Source organism: Panthera uncia (assembly GCF_023721935.1).
Source record: "Panthera uncia isolate 11264 chromosome A1 unlocalized genomic scaffold, Puncia_PCG_1.0 HiC_scaffold_17, whole genome shotgun sequence".
NCBI lineage: Eukaryota > Metazoa > Chordata > Mammalia > Carnivora > Felidae > Panthera > Panthera uncia.
Genome location: NW_026057577.1, coordinates 38043564 through 38063417, shown reverse-complemented (window position 1 = coordinate 38063417; position 19854 = coordinate 38043564). Strand labels below are relative to the sequence as shown.

Below are 19854 nucleotides of genomic sequence, written 5' to 3'. Positions count from 1 at the left end.
ATTTTCCAAGCAAAACAAATTGTGATTAATGTATTTACTTGCACTGCTGCTTGTCGATACTGCAGACTTTACGACATAACCCATGGTCCAATTACTAACGCTAGGAATTACAAAAATGCTTCACAGTATGCATTTTCAAAATGTGCCATTTGGTAAGTAGAACACCGTGTTAGGAGTCATGGTGATGTTTCAGAATTATATCCTGGCTATCCAAAGAATTAACTTCAGTGTTGTGTGAAGATGCTTCCGTCACACGTGAATAGAAATCCCAGACACTCTCTGTCCCTTGTTCACAACTGCTCTTACTGGGTACTCCTTAGGACTACCCTGTACTGGCTGGAGTAGAGCTTATCTTTGTCAAAGGCTGGACTCCTTTACTTTTACTTTCTTCCTGAACCTGCTAGCCTTAACTTCACTTAGCAAACTTTATTTCACTTAAGCTCAAAATTTACTTTATGAAAATCCATGTAGATTTTCCATGCCTGAAGGTTGCCAGAATAAGGATCACCACTTCATTGTGGGCTGATTTCAAACCGTGGCTTATTTTGGCTAAGCTTCGCCTTACACTAAAACCTGCTTCGCTAGTCTTTGTAAAGAGGTCTCCGTGAGTCTTCATTTGCTAAGTCAGAGGATTTTTGCAGCTTAATTAGCATGACACTCTAAATTCTGATATGGAGAAAGAACTTTAAAAACTGCCCTTTCTCTTCCCAATTACCTACGCTTCCAAGATGCAGGAGCAAAGTACTCTTCTACAAGCTGCTATCAATCTGTTCCTCCCGATACCTCCTTTCTGTCAAGATAAATATAAACTGTAGTTAATGACAAAAGTATTAATTACTGAAGGCAATCCTCAAGTATAAAGAAGGAACAGAGATGGTGATCTTCCTTTTGTTAAATGGTACTAAATGTCCCCTGAACACTGAACTCATTGCACCCTGCCCAAGTTTTAAAATACCTCAGGGTCTTTGTTACAAAGATGATCAAGAGTAACAAGGAAAAAAAAATAATAGGAAAAGAAAAAATTCTATGGATACAGGACAGAATTTGGTTAAGAATAGAAAACAAACAGCACAAAGGCGATGGAGAAAGAAAAGCAATACTACTAAATTTTGTGTTCCCAAACACTTTACCAATATGAGTAAAAGGCAACAACTTCATTTTACAGCAAGGTAAATCATACCCAATAAAACAATCATTATGATACATTTCTTTCCCTATTAAACATAAGGATATTTATCCATGATTCTTGATTACTTTATAATGGAACTCTGGGGTATTTTCATTGTGTGGTTCCCTCAGAAAAAAAAAACTGCCATTTTGCCAAGCCATGGGGAACTTAAAATACAAAAATATGCTGTGGATGGAATTTGTGTTTTTTAAAAAATGTCCAGTCTATGGGTTTTAGGGAATGTTTTTTTGTCTTTACAAATGGTCGTGGTTTGCTTTTAACACAGAAGATAGGGCTGATTTCATTTTATCTGGTTCATTACAAATTTTTATTTTAAGGCTCACAAGATCACAAAGTACAATTTAACCCAAATACCGTTTTGTGAGACAGTTATACAAAGGGATTACCTTGAAAACTGTGGTGAACTATTTGAATTAGACTGTTCACTATATAATATAGTAAATGCTGGATGTGAGCTTCCACTGTTTTGACATTTTAACTTGTAAACAAATAAAAATTGCTTTACTTCAGATAGTTTTGGAGACTTAGAGCTGTCTTTGTCTTGAATGCGCCTTTCAAAATCATCACTTGGCACAATGGGGCTTTATGGGGAGGTCAGACCTTAGTATTGACATAGGTCTCAGGGTAAACTGTATCACATATCTTTAAGGAGTTTGACAGTAAGCGCCAAGTCAAGATGCGGATACTGAAACACAGTGTAATTATGATGACCTTTTCATTAAAAACCTAATATACAGAGTCCTGACTTGGTCTTTTAAAGAAATCTGCATAGTAAAGCTTGATTTGCACCTTAAATGAACAGTCAATCCCAAATACTTTACAACAGAAGTAGGAAATTAGGATAGGTATCACCAAACCGTTTTTTTTTTTTTTTCCACACTTTTCAACTGTGAGAAGCAAAACAGTGAGTGGGCAAACAACACTACGTGGAATTCAGAACAAAATAAAGCATTCTAAGAGCTTTCACTTTTGCTGGCCAGTTATATTCCTACAACAGCTGTGCTCCTTTTGGCAAACACTTCAGCTTCATGCCTCACAGAACTTAAAAATCACTCAATGGGTTTATACAAATGACCTTCAAAAAAAGGGGGGAAAACGGGAAAAACTATCTCGTTCATTATCAAATTGTACAGGTTAGGACCTTAGTTAATTATAGTTTCTCACATACATGATTTCTGTAACACTTAATATATTTAAGCTAAGTACTAAGTAATGTTAAGTGTGAATGAGTCTGTATGCATGTGATCTGTGTCTGTGTGCACAGAACATACAATCTACTGGTATTTCCTCATTTTAGGTTTTGCTGCAATCACAGGAGATGGGAGAGAAAAGGGAAGATATGTTATCCAATTAACCTATTTTTCTTAAACATGGATGTGGTACTCTGAAATGAGAAATCTATGAAGGAATGAGACAGGAATCTTTAAAGTGGGGAGGTACAGGGGCGCCTGGGTGGCTCAGTCGGTTAAGCGTCCGACTTCGGCTCAGGTCATGATCTCGCGGTCCGTGAGTTCAAGCCCCGCGTCGGGCTGTGTGTGGACAGCTCAGAGCCTGGAGCCTGTTTCGGATTCTGTGTCTCCCTCTCTCTGACCCTCCCCCATTCATGCTTTGTCACTCTCTGTCTCAAAAATAAATAAATATAAAAAAAAATAAAAATAAAAAAAAAAATAAAGTGGGGAGGTACAGCTAGAAAGAGCGAGTGGAGGTCAAAGGTACATTCCACGGTATGATGTGCAGGGCACACTGAAAGGGTGCCAAGAAGACTTCACCATCAATTGTGTTAACATAGAGACAAAAACAAGAAAACACACGAACAAAAAACCAGCATCTTCTTGCTATGAGGCAGTAGGATATTGCTAAGAGACTGAGCACCAAAATGGTTCTTTACAAATTCCTTCCCTTTTATACTGCAAATAATTTATTATATTCAAGCCTTTAAAAACTATGTGATATATAGGATTGGAAGTCAACTTTCTCTGTGCCAAATTACAGTTGCTACTGCTTTAATGAACAGGTTTAAAAGATGTCTTTGTTATAGGTTCCACAACAATAATCATATACAATCCACATATATAAAAAGGGTTGGTTTATTGTAGTTCAAATACATAAACTGAACATTCAAACATCTTAAAATTAAACTTTAGAAACAAAAGTTTAACATTCAAACTGGAGTATAGTTTACAGGGAACACCCAAGAAAGATAATTTGTTGTCTAATCCAGAATATTTGATAAAGATCACTTAATGGTAAATAAAACGTGTTTAACCATCAGTCCTATTCTGGCCAACATGTTAGTTATGACCGTGGTTCCATACCTGAGAAGAAATTACTAAATAAATCTTCTCTTAGGCTAAACAAGACTTGGCCTAGAATTCAGAGGGGGTAATCAAAGCACGTAAGTGAACAAACAAAACTAAAGTGTTCTTTAGAGACAAAGGTAAAAGTATGTCCATTATAATAATCTTAGCCTCTGGAAGATAGGAATTCAATTTTCAGTGTTTTCTCTTTTACCCGCTTTAAAAAACAAAATCAAAACAAAACAAACCCTAACTTAGGTTTTCTTGGAGTCTGTGGTATTTGCATCTTGCAAGTTCAAACCACAAATGCTCTTACGTCTTGCATGTTTAACACTGCTAGAAAGAACGTCACCAAAAGTCACTGACTTCCACACCTCATAAAAGGATGATTTTTAGCTTCAAGATTTTAGATTTACTAGAGACAGCCTATATTTGAGTATGTATGTCAGTCATGCCACACAAAGAAAAGCATAAATTATTTCCAAAGTGTTCTCTGTTCAGAAACTGTTCACGAATGCTTCTCCTTCTGTTCGTCAGATGGTTCTGCAATAGTCTGACTAATGCACATACATGTAAAAACCTGGAAATTGGCTCATGCAAGCGTTTTTGAATTAAGATACCCCTGTGGAAGAGTACTGAGAATTATTTTGTTGATCGTCTTGTGGGCTCTGACGCTGTGGGAGGTGGGGGTGGACCCCGGCGATCCAGGTCATCCACATAGGCCACAATCAGTTTACGCCTCTCTTCTGGCACACAGTCTAGTACTAGATACCGTTTGTCGTTCTGCAAAATTTTTTCTACATCTTTCAGGTGCTGATCAGATTCCTGGATTAGCTTTTTGGATCTGAAATAAGAAAACAAGTCCAAGAATTACTGACTGCTGTTCACAGGTCTTTCAGAAATGAGCTGGAAATGTCCATCTAGTTCCTAATTGTGTTTCCATTTTTTTTTTTTTTTTTTTAAGAAAAATTTCACTGCAGTGGTCACCTTTGTAAATCGCCTCAGCAAAGACTCCAAGGAGTGAAAGGGCCTCAGAAGCTGAATTACCCTCCCACCCCTACTGGTGGTCCCTCCAGATCAGGGCTGAGGGTGGGTGGGTAAATCTTGCCCGTGCTGTACCTGTTCTGTGGATGAACAGAGGACTTCAGTCTGCGGGGCTGCCAATCCCAGCATCTTTCACAAGCTTTCACTTTCACATCTTTCACTAAATTAACTATAAAAATGTAGAAAGAAGTCTTACTTCACATCTAATTTAAAAGCCCAAGCTGATGCAAAACATTAAGGATCCTGACCAAAAAATCCAATGACAAAATACCTAAAAACCACACCCTCAGCACTATCTATCCTCCCGTGCACATACCCTTCATTAAGATGTTTCCAATTTTTCTCTTAAAGGAAGAAAAGCTGGAGCATGAAACAAAACTGCTTTCCTGTGCACTGACTGCTAAGCATCGAGCATTGTAAACTTGTTTTCCTGATGGTAAAACGGTTGGGAATGTGGAACTACTGGGCACGTTACAGAGAAATCTTGTCTAGAAACTCTGATTTTTATCGTTTAAAATTTTTATTTAAAAGTATCCAGCAAATTGCTATCATCTGGAAAAAAAAAGTTTTTGCTGAGCTTAAGATGATTTCAAGCTTAAGAAATGTTCCACAACACTGAATAGTCTTCACAGGAGGCAGAAACAATGGACAGTGAAGGATTGTTTAAGAAATCTCTTCACAAATACAACTCTTATCAAGCGCGGGGGTATTCCTAAAAAAGCAGTGAAGTAAAAACAAAAGTGTGTTTAAAAAACTGGATGGGTGGGTAACACAAAATAAGAATTGACATCTGGGCCCTTTCTTTAAAAAAAAAAAAAAAAAAAAAAAAGTAAGGTAGACATGGGCTGTATTTGGCCTTTAATAAAATTGGCTTCTTCTTATTCCTAAAAATTAATAATGTCAACATGTGTGTGAATGCATAGAATGCTCTGGCCATTAGAGTAAAGACTAGTAAAGACAATGACTGCGGATATGAAACATTTCATTGCACACACCTATATGTTATAAATTTGGTCTCTTTCAAAAGCGTCCTGAAGTCAGCTTTGGCTGTGATGTACTTGTCTCTGATGTATTCTTCAAACTCTCTTTGTTTTTTCTGCAAAAGGACAGTAAGATTTAAAAAAAAAGTCACAAATTCCAAAATTACTATCAATTATTTATTAAACCGGTAATTTGTAAGTCACATCATAAATAATTCCAAAGAAAAAGGCTAGAAAGTACATTTTTGTTCACGCAGCATTCATTAAACTGCAAAATACGCAATGTACATTTTTAAGGCAAAAAGAAGCCAAGAACAAGGAACCACTCAATATATTAGCAGTAGCTAAAGCCCAAGGGCTTGCAATGTGCTACACTGTGCTGAGGGTTTTATCAGGATATCTCCTTTTGTGTTCCTAACAACCTCAAGTGGTAGACACTCTTGAAAATAAAGAAATTAAGGGGGTATTTCCTGTAGACTGTACTTCTATCTTCTAACACCAAGACAATAATGTGGTATAACTTATGGAGAACCCCAAATAACATTCATAACTTAGTACTAACTGATCCTGAGCATTTAGCTTTTCTAGTAAGGAACAGGCATAATGGGTATAAACTCTTTGGGCTAATATTAATATTAACAATAATAACAATATTAAAAAGTATTATTGTCAATTTAAACAATCAGAAAAGTTAGAAACTAAGACTAGACCTGTCAGCTATCGGTCCACCACTCTTTCCCAGCCATGTGTACTTTGTGGTCCACACATCTACAATCCATCTTAAGGAAACAGGGGGAAGAATAATAGCTCTATGGGGTTGTGCACCCTAGACCTAGAGAAACCAACTGGGAAAGGAGAATGATGGGGAGAAGGAACAAATGAAAGGCCAAGGGATAAAATAAGACTGCGGTCAGCTACCCTATCCTTGGCATCATTCACTATTTCAGAACCCAGGGGAGTTCACTTTCCACAGAGGAGTGAGAGTGTCCCAGAACAGGGCTCGGCTTCTATAAACTTCCCCCATCTGCAGTTCCTCTACTCCAGTCTCCGGGGCATGTAACAACAAAAGATCACATTATGGCATTCTGCTAACACGGCTCTGGTGCTCTGACAGCCTGGTATCCATGGCCAGGTTGAAAATGTCTATGTAGTGGGACCTGACTATACCAGAAACAAAAACTACAGCTTCAGTAAAGCTCTAACACCCCAGAACATAGGCTTAACCCCAAGGATGACATTTTTACAGTTTCTACTTTGCTGTCTTATTAATGTATAGTGCAAGATAAAAAATATGACCTTAAAATTCAGATTTACTTCTCATACTCTTAAGTTACTCACTTAAAACCATCCATGTCAGTTTAATCAAAATACATACTGGTGGTGCTGATTAAGCTCACATTTAATATTTATCAACTGACAGTAAATCTCAGACAAAATCCTCTTACCCTGTCACTGGAGGAGAACTTAATGCACCGAGGATCTTCCTTAATGATTTTTTTTACTTCTTTCCATGTGGATGTTAAGGTAATCTTTGAAAGGCAAGGAATAAAAAACACAAATACAACTCACTTTCATCGCAAAGATCAAATGGCGGCAGCACATATGGTACACAGTATTGCACACTGACCTACAATCTCCTGTAATAATGCCCAAATGTAATTGGACTAGCCCAAATGTAATTGGACAGGAAGCAGCTTTAATACAATTTCTTTTTGTTGTTGGCCACAAGAGTTATATTCATGGTCCTATTTCAAGGTGGCCTAAGACAATCACCTGCAAACCCTGGATCCCCATAGGCAACACTGTAACTTCTGAAGAAACACCACCAAAAGGAGATCAGGTATCAGAAGAAAACGTGAACAACGGAGGGAAAAAAGGGACCATGGGACCAAACTGAAAATGGAGCAAAAGATGCAATCCACTCAGTCTATCATTCTATCATTAGGAGGGATCAATGATCACACAACAAAGCCCAATATCAATCACCAGGAATGTGAAAACTGCGGCAGGAAGTAATTTCTAAATAGTTAAGAATGCCATTAACATTTTACTTAAAAAAGAAAAGAAAAAAAAAAAAAAAACAGAAAAGAAAGTGTATAAAACCCATGCATTCCAGTAAGAGATCTAAAGAACACGACACTACGATGTTTTTGGAATTATTCTTAAAGACCCCATCTAGATTAAAACAAGGAAAATAAGAGACTTACTGCAGAAGTTTCATCTAGAAGTTGCCTAAAGTGCTCCCTCTTCTTTTTGGTAAGTGCTTCAATGTGTTCATTAAAAAGCTTCTCTTTCTCCTCTCTTTCCAACAAGGATCCAGATTCCCAACGGTGATCTTTTCGGAGAGTCCTCCGAGTATCAGACCATGACACATCTGAAGAACGCACCTAAAAACGTACCAGAAAATTCTATCACCAAAGATCTCTTTTTTCACATTTCAACAATAAAAGGCTTATTTATCTAGTTTAGGAATGATACAATTAATAACGGAAGCTTCTGGTGACTCCACCTTAAATAGTCACTAAAAATCTGCTTCTTTAAACCAGAAATCCCACCTCTCAGAGCTCACCCAAGCAAGCTATCAAGTATGGATTCAGAGGTGTAGAAAGATGAAGAGAATTACTTTAATCGTACTTAGGCACTCTATTTAACATCTTACCAACCTTGAGTAGGAGAAATGGATAGAAATAAAACAGGAAATATCTTGCTACAGAACTAAAGAGGTGACAGGAAAAAAAACCCACCAACAGATCTTGAGCTCAAATTTGTACTTATCAACTACATACTGGAAGTGACATTTCAAAGCATAAGCAAGAATTAACATGGTCAGTAAGAGAAGACGTGACAGATCAGGCTGGTTCAACAACCAGCACAAGATTATGCTTCACTGCTGGTAATGGCAATACAAGTTACTGCTAGTTACACCACTGCCAATGCTAAGAAATATGGGAGGCTAAAAAGACAGAAAGGTAAGAAAGAAGAAAAATATAAAAACATTTATTTAATCAACATTTATCAAGCACCTAAAAATGAGTCAGCTGAACACGGAGCTTGGTACTGGAAAAACAAAGACAGACACTACCCCTTCCTTCAAAGGACTCAACTTTTTTAAGAGAAGAGAGGCAAGTAAGCAAGTAACGGCAAAAGCACATAATAAGTGCTGTGAGGTGTATGCTGACCACAGGGCAGGCAAGGGGAACAGTGAAAACAAATCTGCCTTAGATGGGTCAAGATCAGCCTCAAAGAAGAGTTATCTGGGTGTGCTCTTGAAAAATGAGTTTTCAAGCGCACTTGAAGTATTCTAGGTGGAGGGATTAGCATGACTAATGCCAGAATTCATTAAGTGTAAATATGGTTCATTAGAACTAAGTGCAGAAAGGCTAGAGCTTAAAGGGGCAAGAGAGAAAACCAAAGAGGGTAACATAACATGAAGGTGGTAGGGGGGTTAAGGAATGAAGTCATATATTATGCTAAGACAACTGAATTTTAGATGTTTGCAACCACTAAGAGTAGAGAAGCTTCTCTCTGTGAAAGCAACAGGGAGAGTGACAAAATCAGATTTGGTTTTTAGGATGATTTCTGTGACTGCGATAAAGAGAATGAATGTGGGGAAAAGTAAACGCAGGGAAAGAAATCAGTGAATGACTGTAACTAGCCAGAGAACAGAAAGAGGAAACTCAAAACATACCAGTAGAAGCAAGGGAAGAAATCCAAAGAACTGACAGTAGTAGTAGTAACAACAAGAGTCCTTATGAAAGAGAGAAAAGAAATAGTAGGAGAGATGGTGACACAGAGAGGGGACAAAACATGTGGACCATGGCCACAGCAGAGTGGCCTCGGTGCACTGGCTATACAGACAAAACCCTACACACCTCAGCAACCCTGGGTGATGTGCAGAAGCGCTGGCAAGAAAATTCCAGAGTATCTATCTCCTGGGGTCAGTACACCTCCAGTCTAGACCTCATACCATTTACATGTACAATCATTCATCACCACAGTGGTGACCCTAAATCACCAAGCAAAAGGTTTAATTCTATTCAGCACATTTTGTTTATTATTATGGCATGTAAGTGTGTAATAATTTAAGATGACTTCCATCAAGAATAAAAAGTTACCTTTGAGACTAAAAGATTATACATTTTTATATGTACAAAGAAACTTCTGAAAATGTTAAATAACAATGGTTTTCTTATTCTAGTGGGTGCTAATACTATTTTAAAACACTTTATGAAACTTACCAAATTAGATCTCTCAGATTCCATTTAAAGAATATTAAAATTTGCACTAACAAGACAACCTAATAGATCTCTAATATCCAGTACTTAAGGGACAGGGCTGGGGGTGGGGGGGGGGAGGAGAGGGGAGTGAGAGGAATATATACCATGTCAGATAAAAGAGCCTTGAAATTCTGGATAGCTTCTTCTCGTTTGTGTTGCTCTCTCTCTCGATCTATTTCTTTTGTTTGTTCTGAACGTGCCTTTTGAACCTCTCTTTCTCGTTCTCGAAGGCTTGCCTCAATGCGGGCTTGCCTTTCAAGCTCCTTTTCTTTTTCTGAGTCCAAATTCTATAAAGTAAAATTACATTATCAAGATATGTTCCCAGAGTAAGTGGCTTGCCAAATACAGAATTTCAAACCTGGGTTTTACCAAGAATATACATTAACACTGTACCTCGTTTCCAAATCAACTACATGTGCTAGAGATCCTTATATTAATTATACTGACAGGAAAAATTCCAAATCCCAAACAGCAGCTAATACCTTTATGATGCAATTAAGAATTTTCTTATTCCATATTTATAGTATAAATAAACACAATAGTTACCTTGGCTATTTTTTCAATGTACTGTTTGAAAAGGTCTTCTCTCATTGAAGAACTATCCACTGCCTTGTAACGTGGATCACTTTCTACTTTGTCTTTTACTTTGCTCCATCGGGACTGACTGTCCAAGTGATGATTAGATAACAGTTCAAAGAAATCCGATTTAATCTGTATTTCAAAACATTATCAGGGAATGGGGGGTGGGGGGAATCCACCATGAGAAATTCCTCATATGCAAATGTTTACAACCAGAAAAAATTGTTCACTTACCTTAAAGATGAGAATAATAACTTTTTAAATTCATTTATTTATAGTGGAATAAATTTTAGTCAAAAAGAGTATCAGAATTGCTCTTTCATGATAAATATAAAAATCAACAGACATAAACTCTCATTTAAAATCTACCAAACTCAAGATAAATAATTTTCTCCAGTCAAATTATTCAAATACAGAAAAAAAATTTTTTTAGGTTGTTAACTTTTTCATTTCAGCAATGCCACGTTTTTATAAGAAATAAGAATTTATATTTATTTTTAGATAACAATCAGGTTTATGAACTGACAGTAAACTACATTTTAACATCAAGTTAATAATAATGACTTATTTTAAAAAGTAGATGAATATAATTTTTGTTTGTTACAATAGGGGAATTTAGAAATAGATGAGCACAAATAACAAGTCTGAATTAAACATGCTGGCTTCCCACGTGACCAAAGGAATCAGAAATTAGAAATGGAATCACATTCTTTCTGCCTATTCCAAACTCTCATCTCCCCTAACAGAGAATTAAGAGAGGATAATGTCATTTCTGGAAAACACTAGTAAGATTATAAGAAAAGAGTTTCTTTCCTATTAGAGAATTTTTTAAAAACCAAGAGCTAATCAGCTGTGGATTTCTTTTACTACTGAACTTGGCTCTTAACTTTGTAGTAATAAGAAATACTCATAAATCCAGTATTTTCACACAATGAAAAAGCAACTACTTGATATAGTGATGTAACAATTTTTCTGTTCATCTTGTCTACTTTGTATCTGACATGATGAACACCAAATTCCTAGATGCCTGTGAAAACTAGAAAGCAAAATTTACAAAATTTATGTTAAATAAAACATGCAAGCTATTTTAAACAGGAATCTTTCCAAGCCAATTTCCAAGTCAATTTATATTGACTTAAGACAATTTTCAAATATTAGACACAAAGCCTAAAAATGACTATCTTACAGTTTTAAAAATGTGTGATGTATAAACAGTGAATTTTAAATAAAATTAAATTTTAACTTCCTCTCACTGTGGATATTACCATTACAGGCTATACATGGCTTACCAAAGCTGCCATTTGTATGAGAACTATCAACAACTGCATAAATGTCAAAAAATTTAAGTTACCCATTAGCAGCAATCCAAGACTCCACATTCCCAATTTTCTTCTCTCCCCAAATCAAAGTACCTTACCATCTAGGCTGTTCACTTTAACAGGGGAAAACAGTCTCCTAAGCCTAATGTACTGTAAAATACTTAACTTGTTCAGAAGAAAATTTAAGTGAGGAAAGAGAGAAAAATGCACTTCATGAGAGGATTAACTCTATTGTGTGCAACTTCAAATGTGTTGTTCCAAAAGGTATCTTATTTGAACCACAGTTTTATAAAAATGGGTTATACAGTATAATAAAATTTAAAAAACCTTGAAGGTAGCTACTTTGGCAGACAAAACAGTCTAGCAAAAGTAAGCAGAATTTTAGGGGCATTTTTTATAAAATGGAAAATTACCAGTGAAAGCTACCTGCAAATGATTTTTCTCTTTAGCTTGAAAATGTCTACCAAAGGTGGGGGCTACTTCACCAAAAGTCAGTGTCCTTTACAGGTTTTTGACTTAGCAAAAAACTTTTATTATCTGGCTGTTAACTGCATTACCTCAATACTACAAACAACAATTAGAGAATCATAAGAATAAAGAAAGCAAACTCCAATAAACTAGCACCATGCTACGAGCACTAATCTTACTATTCAATTACATACAGCTAAAATGGGGTTTAAAAAAAAACAGTATAGACAATATACTTCATAGGAATAATCATTAAAAGTCATGAAGAAACTAATAAAACTTAATTAACCAGCTACTTCTCAGACCGTGAATGTAAAATACACTGTATTTAAACTCTTAAAGATTTGTTCCCAGGGCCTAGTTAGTAAGTAATTTTGCATTCTTTAAATTGGCTGAGAAAGTTTCACTTATTTCCTGCCTCTTTTTTAAAAATTTAGTAAAGGTACAAAGCGAAACCTATAACTTAGAGAATTATTTTACAATCGAAAGAAAGTAAAGCTGAATATAGTAGCTTTATTTAGATGCAATATCTATTTAATTTACTTTAACACATTTTGGGCACAACTCTCATCACTTCATAAGGAAAAAAGACTAAAAAAATGTAAAGTACCGGAACTGCGGGAGGCTAAAGTCACCACACAGAGATACCAATTCTTTCCTCACTAGGGAATCCCATTATACTTTGCGTATCAGTGATTGACAGCTGTCAGACTGAACTGATTGACAGGCCGCACAGCACAAAACTGTAAAGTCTATCCACTTGTTATAAAACAGAATACACAAAATAGTTACAAAAAGAGTGTTTAGAAAAAGAACATTGGTTATAAATGCAAAGAGAAAAACATTCAATTTGTATAAAAGCAATCACACAGTATCAACTATTTATTTTACTTGGTATTCTTTAATCAAATAAGGTATTACCAAAAGTCAAAAGTAGCAAACAATACATTAACATGATTCTAATTCAGCATACACAATGTTTACACAGAACTCAATTCTGCACATTTCCTGAGAAGCATAATCATTTGCAGAAAAAAAAAAAGTTAATGGTGAAATAATAATTCTGGAAGAATCTCCACTGAAGCCCAAGAAACCAGATAATCAGGAAATTTCAGGTATTTCTGACAAAAGTTATTTCACCCAATACTGTTGCTATTTACAGTGCAGGAGGCTTGAGCCCATTAAGAATGGTATTACTTCCCTCATGACATTCCTTAATAGAATTTGTGATGTTTTAACTTTCTGGAATGAGAGCCCATTTTAAATGTCAAAAATGATTAGGCTTCAGAGGTTCTTCATCTCCATCCACAAGCACACAGGGGGACTAAGGAGAGCGGCTGCGTGTTCTGATGGCCCGCGCACCTCCGGTGCGGTCTCCACCCGCCTGCCTCCCCAGTGGTGGGCTCCTCTCCGCTCCTGACACCACTACCAAGTGACATTTGGAATTCATTAATCTTTCATAGCTGACCTTTATTTCTGATAAGCAATAATTTATATGTAAGATATGTTTACTAAAAGATTAGAAAGTCACTAAAATGCTGTTAGAAGGCAAAAAAGATAAAAAAGCTTTTTAAAATTTAAAGGTTACCGCTTATTAGGAATCTTGAATTTTAGCAGGCACCAGTGAGTAGAAAGATCTAACAGTCAGTTCTGGGTGTACTGAGCAAACTCAGTATTAATAAAATTTAAAGCAAATCTATGTACTTTAGTAAACTTATTAAAATAAGCATTATGGAAGTAAAGTGACTGAATACACACACGTAAACAACTGTAAAAGTGAACTTACAAAGCTAACCAGTCTGGGGGTCCTGTGATCTATGCCCATGAATGAGATCAGAAACATGGCCCCAGCTTAGTCTCTTCCCATTCACGCTCCTGTCAATCACCTCATCTTACCTTCTCACCTCTGGTCTTCGAATCTTCTTTCTCTTTCTTCCTTGCAGCTGCCACAAATTCATTAAACAAGGCTTCTCGATCTTTCATCTTTTCAATTGCTTTGAATCTTGAATCTTTAGCATGCTTGGCTGCAAATTCACTAAAAGTAGCTCTGTAACAAAATGGCAAGTGTGCTAACTTTGGTAGAACTATTTCTGCTTATAGAAAGGTATAGAAGAAGATACCATTTTTCCAGCCAGAATATGTGCCAAAGACTCACTGAGTCCCAACATTTGCCTAAAGAGTAAACAATGAGCTACAGAAAGGAGTACAAGAGGGCTAAAGGGTGAAAATGTGGTTGGTGATTTGTACGCTGTCAAGCATGACACTGGGGGATAACACATCAGAGAACAAAAAATGTATGTGCTTCAAGAGACTTAAGAGCTCATCTATTTCCACACTAAGAAGAGGCTGAGTCTTGCTTCTAGCCATGGTGGAGTTAACTACCGAATTAGATCTCCTTCCAGAAACAACTGTGAAAGAAGACAAATGTATGAGGCAAATGATTCCAAAACAGTGCATAATAGGTAGGGTAGTAGTAAGACTGAGGAAAGGCCCACTGCCCTATGCCGCCGGACAATTTCCCAAGGTACAGAGAGCTACAGTCCAAGCAGAGTACAGCAGTCCCAATAGCTACAAGTAGTAAAGATCAGAGTCTGGGTGTTAAAATGGCAAGGGAAGAAGCTCTAGAAAGATAGTACCCAGTAAATATACCACAAGGTGATTCCCCATGAATAGATGGCCAAGACTGAAGGGTACAATAGCAGGGAAAAACCGCATCCCCTGCCAAAGTGCTACCTGGTTAAGAGCAAAAAACAAATGTTAGAAACTGAGTAGTGCAGAAAAAGAACAGCATTAGGACACTAAAGTCCACAAAAGCTGCACAATGGAGACAAAGCTGGACTGTTGAGAAACTTCCAACTTCTGAGACCCACACTAACAAAGCCTTAAATCAAAGCTATATTCAGGTGATCAGCCTGTAACTAAACTGCCTGCGAAAACAAAAATCCACTCTTCAGAGTAAGGGAATAGACTTTCAGAGTGTCTATAATCCACTATTTTCAATATTCAATCAGACAACACTAAACATACAAAGAATGTATAACCCAAATCAAAAAAATTTTTCAATCCACAGAAACTGAACTGAAAATGCTCAGACGCTGTTCTGGAAGAGACAAATCCTTTAAAAATATTGTAAGTATATTGAAAGAATTTAAGAAAAATAGATTCAAAGAACTAAAAACATGGCCTTAATGAATGAATAAAAGGGAGTTTTAGCAAAGACACAGAAAATAGGAAAAAAGAACCTAAAACTAACTGAAAGGAAAAATTCATTGGGTGGGCTTAACAAAAGAGTAGACCGGGGCGCCTGGGTGGCGCAGTCGGTTAAGCGTCCGACTTCAGCCAGGTCACGATCTCGCGGTCTGTTGAGTTCGAGCCCCTCGTCAGGCTCTGGGCTGATGGCTCGGAGCCTGGAGCCTGTTTCCGATTCTGTGTCTCCCTCTCTCTCTGCCCCTCCCCCGTTCATGCTCTGTCTCTCTCTGTCCCAAAAATAAATAAAAAAACGTTGAAAAAAAAAAAATTTAAAAAAAACAAAAGAGTAGACCTAGAATAAAGAGCTAATGACTCCAAATTAGATCAGTAACAGTTATCTCATCAAAAGAATACACACAAAAAAAAATTGGGGTAGGAGGGGAATAGTCTCAGGGATTTGTCAGATAATTAGAATTCTAAAAGAGAAAAGAATCAATCAGAACAGAAAAAATGCTGATCAAAAATTTTCCAAATTTGATGAAAACATCAATGCATAGATCCAAAAAGCAAAGCAAGCTGCCAAGAAGGCTACATAAAAAAATGAGGCCTACGAGGGATAATGAGGCTCAGTATAAAAAAAAACTTTCTCCACAAATAAAAGGCATTTATAATTCATACATTTGGATATATTTCAATATTTGAAGCTTTCACCTTACGTAATAATTTGTCTTATAATAAATACTCCCATATTTAGCAAGTTTTTTTTAGAAGGCAAAGCTAAATCTTACTCTCTCCCTTTAAAAACTGTTTATTTCAATACAAATATAGAACGCATCTTCTTAGGTGTTAAAGCAAAGATTATATTACAACTTTAATTGTAAATAAACTGGTTAACTTCAGAATTTAGTATTTAAAACATCAACTGAAGATTACGAGTACCATTCATAGCTAACATTTGCTATTTTGAAGCTTTGCTAACCAAACCAGGATTCTCATAATCTTTTACATATAACTATCGTTACTCACAATACCTAATTTCATTAATTCAACACTTTTTAACAACAGGATACATTGCAAACCTGGTTTGAATAATGGATAGGTAAACTTAATAAAAGTTTAAATAAAATAAAAACGTGTATCCCAGGAACAGAATGACATAGACGTAAGTCCACTAAATCTGTTTTGTTTTCACGATAAACTAAGCACCTTGCATTTTAATTTTAAGAGAGAATTACTACTATGATTAAAGAATAAACCTGTTTTTAAATGTAAAATCGGGGCACCTGGGTGTCTCAGTCAGTTAAGCATCCAACTTCGGCTCAGGTCATGATCTCGCAGTTCATGGGTTGGAGCCCCATGTTGGGATCTGCACTGACAGCTCAGAGCCTGGAGCCTGCTTCGGATTCTGTGACTCCTCTCTCTCTGCCCCTGGCCTGCTTGTGCTCATTCTCAATCTCTTTCTCTCAAAAATACACATTAAAGGGGTGCCTGGGTGGCTCAGTCAGTTAAGCATCTTGGCTTCGGCTCAGGTTGTGATCTCACGGTTTGTGGGTTGGAGCCCCACGTCGGCTCTGTGCTGACAGCTCAGAGACTACAGCCTGCTTTGGATTCTGTGTCTTCCTCTCTTTCTGCCCCTCCCTGCTCGCACTGTCTCTCACTCTCTCTCTCTCAAAAATAAACACTAAAAAATAATTTCTTTAATAAAAACATTAAAAAACTACAAATAAAATATAAAATCAATTTCTAAAAGTGAGAATTATTTTACATATATTTATATCATTTGTAATAAAATAGGTAAAATAATTATTTTTCACTAGAAAAGACTAAAATGAAATTTTAGCATTAGATGGTGATAGAGATTTTTACAGGACTCATCTCTCAACTCCAGAAAGTGCTGCTTGGTAAACAGACAGTCACCCTTTTCTCTCAGGGAGAGGTGAGGGTGGATAATAGTGGTAGGAGACTGGGAAGTGACCAGGAACTGACCCAAGGAGATATGCCTTGAAATTTCTTTCAATCCAAAAAGAAGAAAGACATAGAAATAGGCACTAAATTCTCCCCAGTCATTTTTTCCTTCAGAATAAACTCCAATGTTTTTTATCTACAAAATCTAGTTATAATATATATATAGTCTCTTCCCATTTCAAAGAGAATTTAAGTTAGCAGACATATTTTCTCAATTTTAAGTTTTTCCTCATTTTCTGCTACTTACTAAATTTGGTCCTAATCTCTAGGGTCACGTTAAATGCATCAATATAGCAATACAGCACAATGTCCCAAGTGCTAAGACTTCTAGTTATGTGTCTCATGGCTTTATTTTCTGAAGTAACCTGCAAGGTACAGCTTGCTCCACCAATTCTGTCAGCCCCAAAAGAGCGCCCGCCTGGGTACTGGCATAGAGCAGTAACTTAATTTGTCAAATCCACAAAATGGAAATCTCTTCAGAGTCTCAGTTATTGTCAGATCCATAAGGGTTTTAATAAATAAGTGTATTTTGCTGAATCATTTGAAAATAAGCTGCAGACATCATGAGACTTCATCTGTAACTATTTTAGCATGCATCTCCTCAGAGCAAATCCTTTTTCCTCTATAACCACCGTACCCAAGAAAATTGTGAATTCTCTAATACCATGTAATACCAATCCATCCATGCTCAAATCTCAACTGCCTCCCCAAATGTCTTTTATAACTGAGTCACAAGTACTGACCCATGAACTCAATGTTTTGATTAACCAAAAAGAAAGGACCAAGACCCCTCGGAGAGTCTGAAACTCTACTCTCCCCTGACAAATGTTACGTTCTTCAGAGCTCCAAATACTCTATTAACTTTATTATCTGAGATGTGTATTAATGCCCTAAGTTTCTCTTCATGTTTCAAATATAAAATTATAATATTAAATATACTTTCTCAAACAACATTCTCTCCTCTACTTGCAATGACAAAAGTAACCGTTTCAACAAGATGAACTTTTATAAAAAGTGCCATTTAAACAAGACACTCCATAATTCTACCCTACAGTTTTAAAAATTATCCACGTTATGAGGTATTCACAGCAACCAAGTAACAAACACTATTGCCAAAACTAAACCATAAATAAAAAGTAATTTTCTCTTGCCTAGACTATTCTGTATTAACACTGGAATCCAGTTGAAATCTTACATTCACTTGGGTAAGGTATGAGACAAGCATATAAATCTATACTGGCTGTTTTAGAAGACTGAGTGAGATAATGAGATAACGTGTGTATACATATATGTGCTTCAAGTGCATGTATGTATGTATGTATAAGTTTGTACATACAACTTTTTAAGTGCACATAAGATATCCGCTAAATGATGCTAAATATTATTGTTTTTATGATGCTAGTCACGTAAGTTTTAAATGTCTCCTCTTCTTCACCCCATTACACATACTCAATAGGCATTAACAATCAACTGAAAATATCAGACAAAAACATATCTAGACACTGCCTCTCACAGAGCACAAGAGGTTCCTCTAAAGGAAATATATTAAGAATAAAGATTAGAAATGCATAACCAATAATGAAATAAACTTTTCATGTCCAATTATCCAAAAGATACATATTCTCTTAGCTGATCTTAGAAGAAAGCACATACATATTTTGAAATGTTACAGTAATGAACCATATACCTTGGATTAAATTTTGCTTCTTCCATCATTTTTTTGAAATCTTCCTTGGCTTGCATTATTTTGTTTTTCTTTTCCCTGCGTTCTTCCTCTGCCCTCGTCTTTACATATTGATCAAATACCTATCACAAAAATAAACCAATTGGGCAAGTTAGTCTTCCATAGGAATAATTTAATTACCAAACTATGGAATCTGTAAGAAAATACTGAGTCAATGTCTTTGTCCAAACTATAATAGAAAAAAAAAATGAATTAGATATCTCAATTGTATGCAGATTATCTGTAGCAAGTCTCACTTTAAAACTTCAGTTGACAGTGTTACAGAAGCACACAAGCCCTCTGCTGAGACTTCCAGAACAAAGTTAAAAGCCCCTTTAATTTTCATTGTCCCTGATTACAAACTGAATACACGCATATTAAAAAAATTTCAGGGGATATAAAATATATAAATTACAATCCTTCCAAATCTCTTCTAGAAAAAAAACGTTAAGAGTATGGAACAGATAGTTTACATTTATTTCTGTGCTTTTTAAGACATAATTATCTCTACCAAAATGTAATGCTTTACATCTATCCCATATTTTCCCCCACCTAATCATGTACAGACAAGATAATAAACTGAACATGCACATCTATTTCCTTTCTTCCAATGCCAATACAATGACGAGAGGATTTCCCTTTTTAAGTCACAAACCAACAAGACCAGGCAAATGGGAAAAAGAAAGAGCAAGTCTTGAAGATGAAAAGCACAAGGATAAGCAGTAGAGGAACTGGCAAAAATGAGAGAGCTGACCCAAATTCAGTGGTCAAGAAAAGAAAGAAACCAATTCTTTTTTTATTAGAGAATCCTCAAACAGTTCCAG

At 36.2% G+C, this 19854-nt stretch overlaps 1 protein-coding gene across 9 annotated transcripts in view; it reads right to left on the bottom strand.

Annotated features, from left to right (window-relative positions):
• Positions 1-2333: 2333 nt before the first annotated feature.
• TCERG1 (transcription elongation regulator 1) overlaps positions 2334-19854 on the bottom strand; it is a 61221-nt gene continuing 43700 nt past the window's right edge. For 8 of the 9 annotated variants that reach the window (XM_049649415.1, XM_049649416.1, XM_049649418.1 and 5 more), the window contains 8 exons: positions 18995-19113; positions 14050-14200; positions 10334-10498; positions 9892-10074; positions 7718-7897; positions 6956-7039; positions 5526-5626; positions 2334-4330 (listed from right to left, as the gene is read on the bottom strand). In XM_049649415.1, coding sequence (XP_049505372.1) covers positions 4129-4330; positions 5526-5626; positions 6956-7039; positions 7718-7897; positions 9892-10074; positions 10334-10498; positions 14050-14200; positions 18995-19113 — 1185 coding nt within the window. In that variant the 3' untranslated portion in view covers positions 2334-4128. Of the gene's footprint in view, positions 4331-4649; positions 4700-5525; positions 5627-6955; positions 7040-7717; positions 7898-9891; positions 10075-10333; positions 10499-14049; positions 14201-18994; positions 19114-19854 lie in introns of those variants that run through there. The other variant, XM_049649424.1, reaches the window with a different exon arrangement.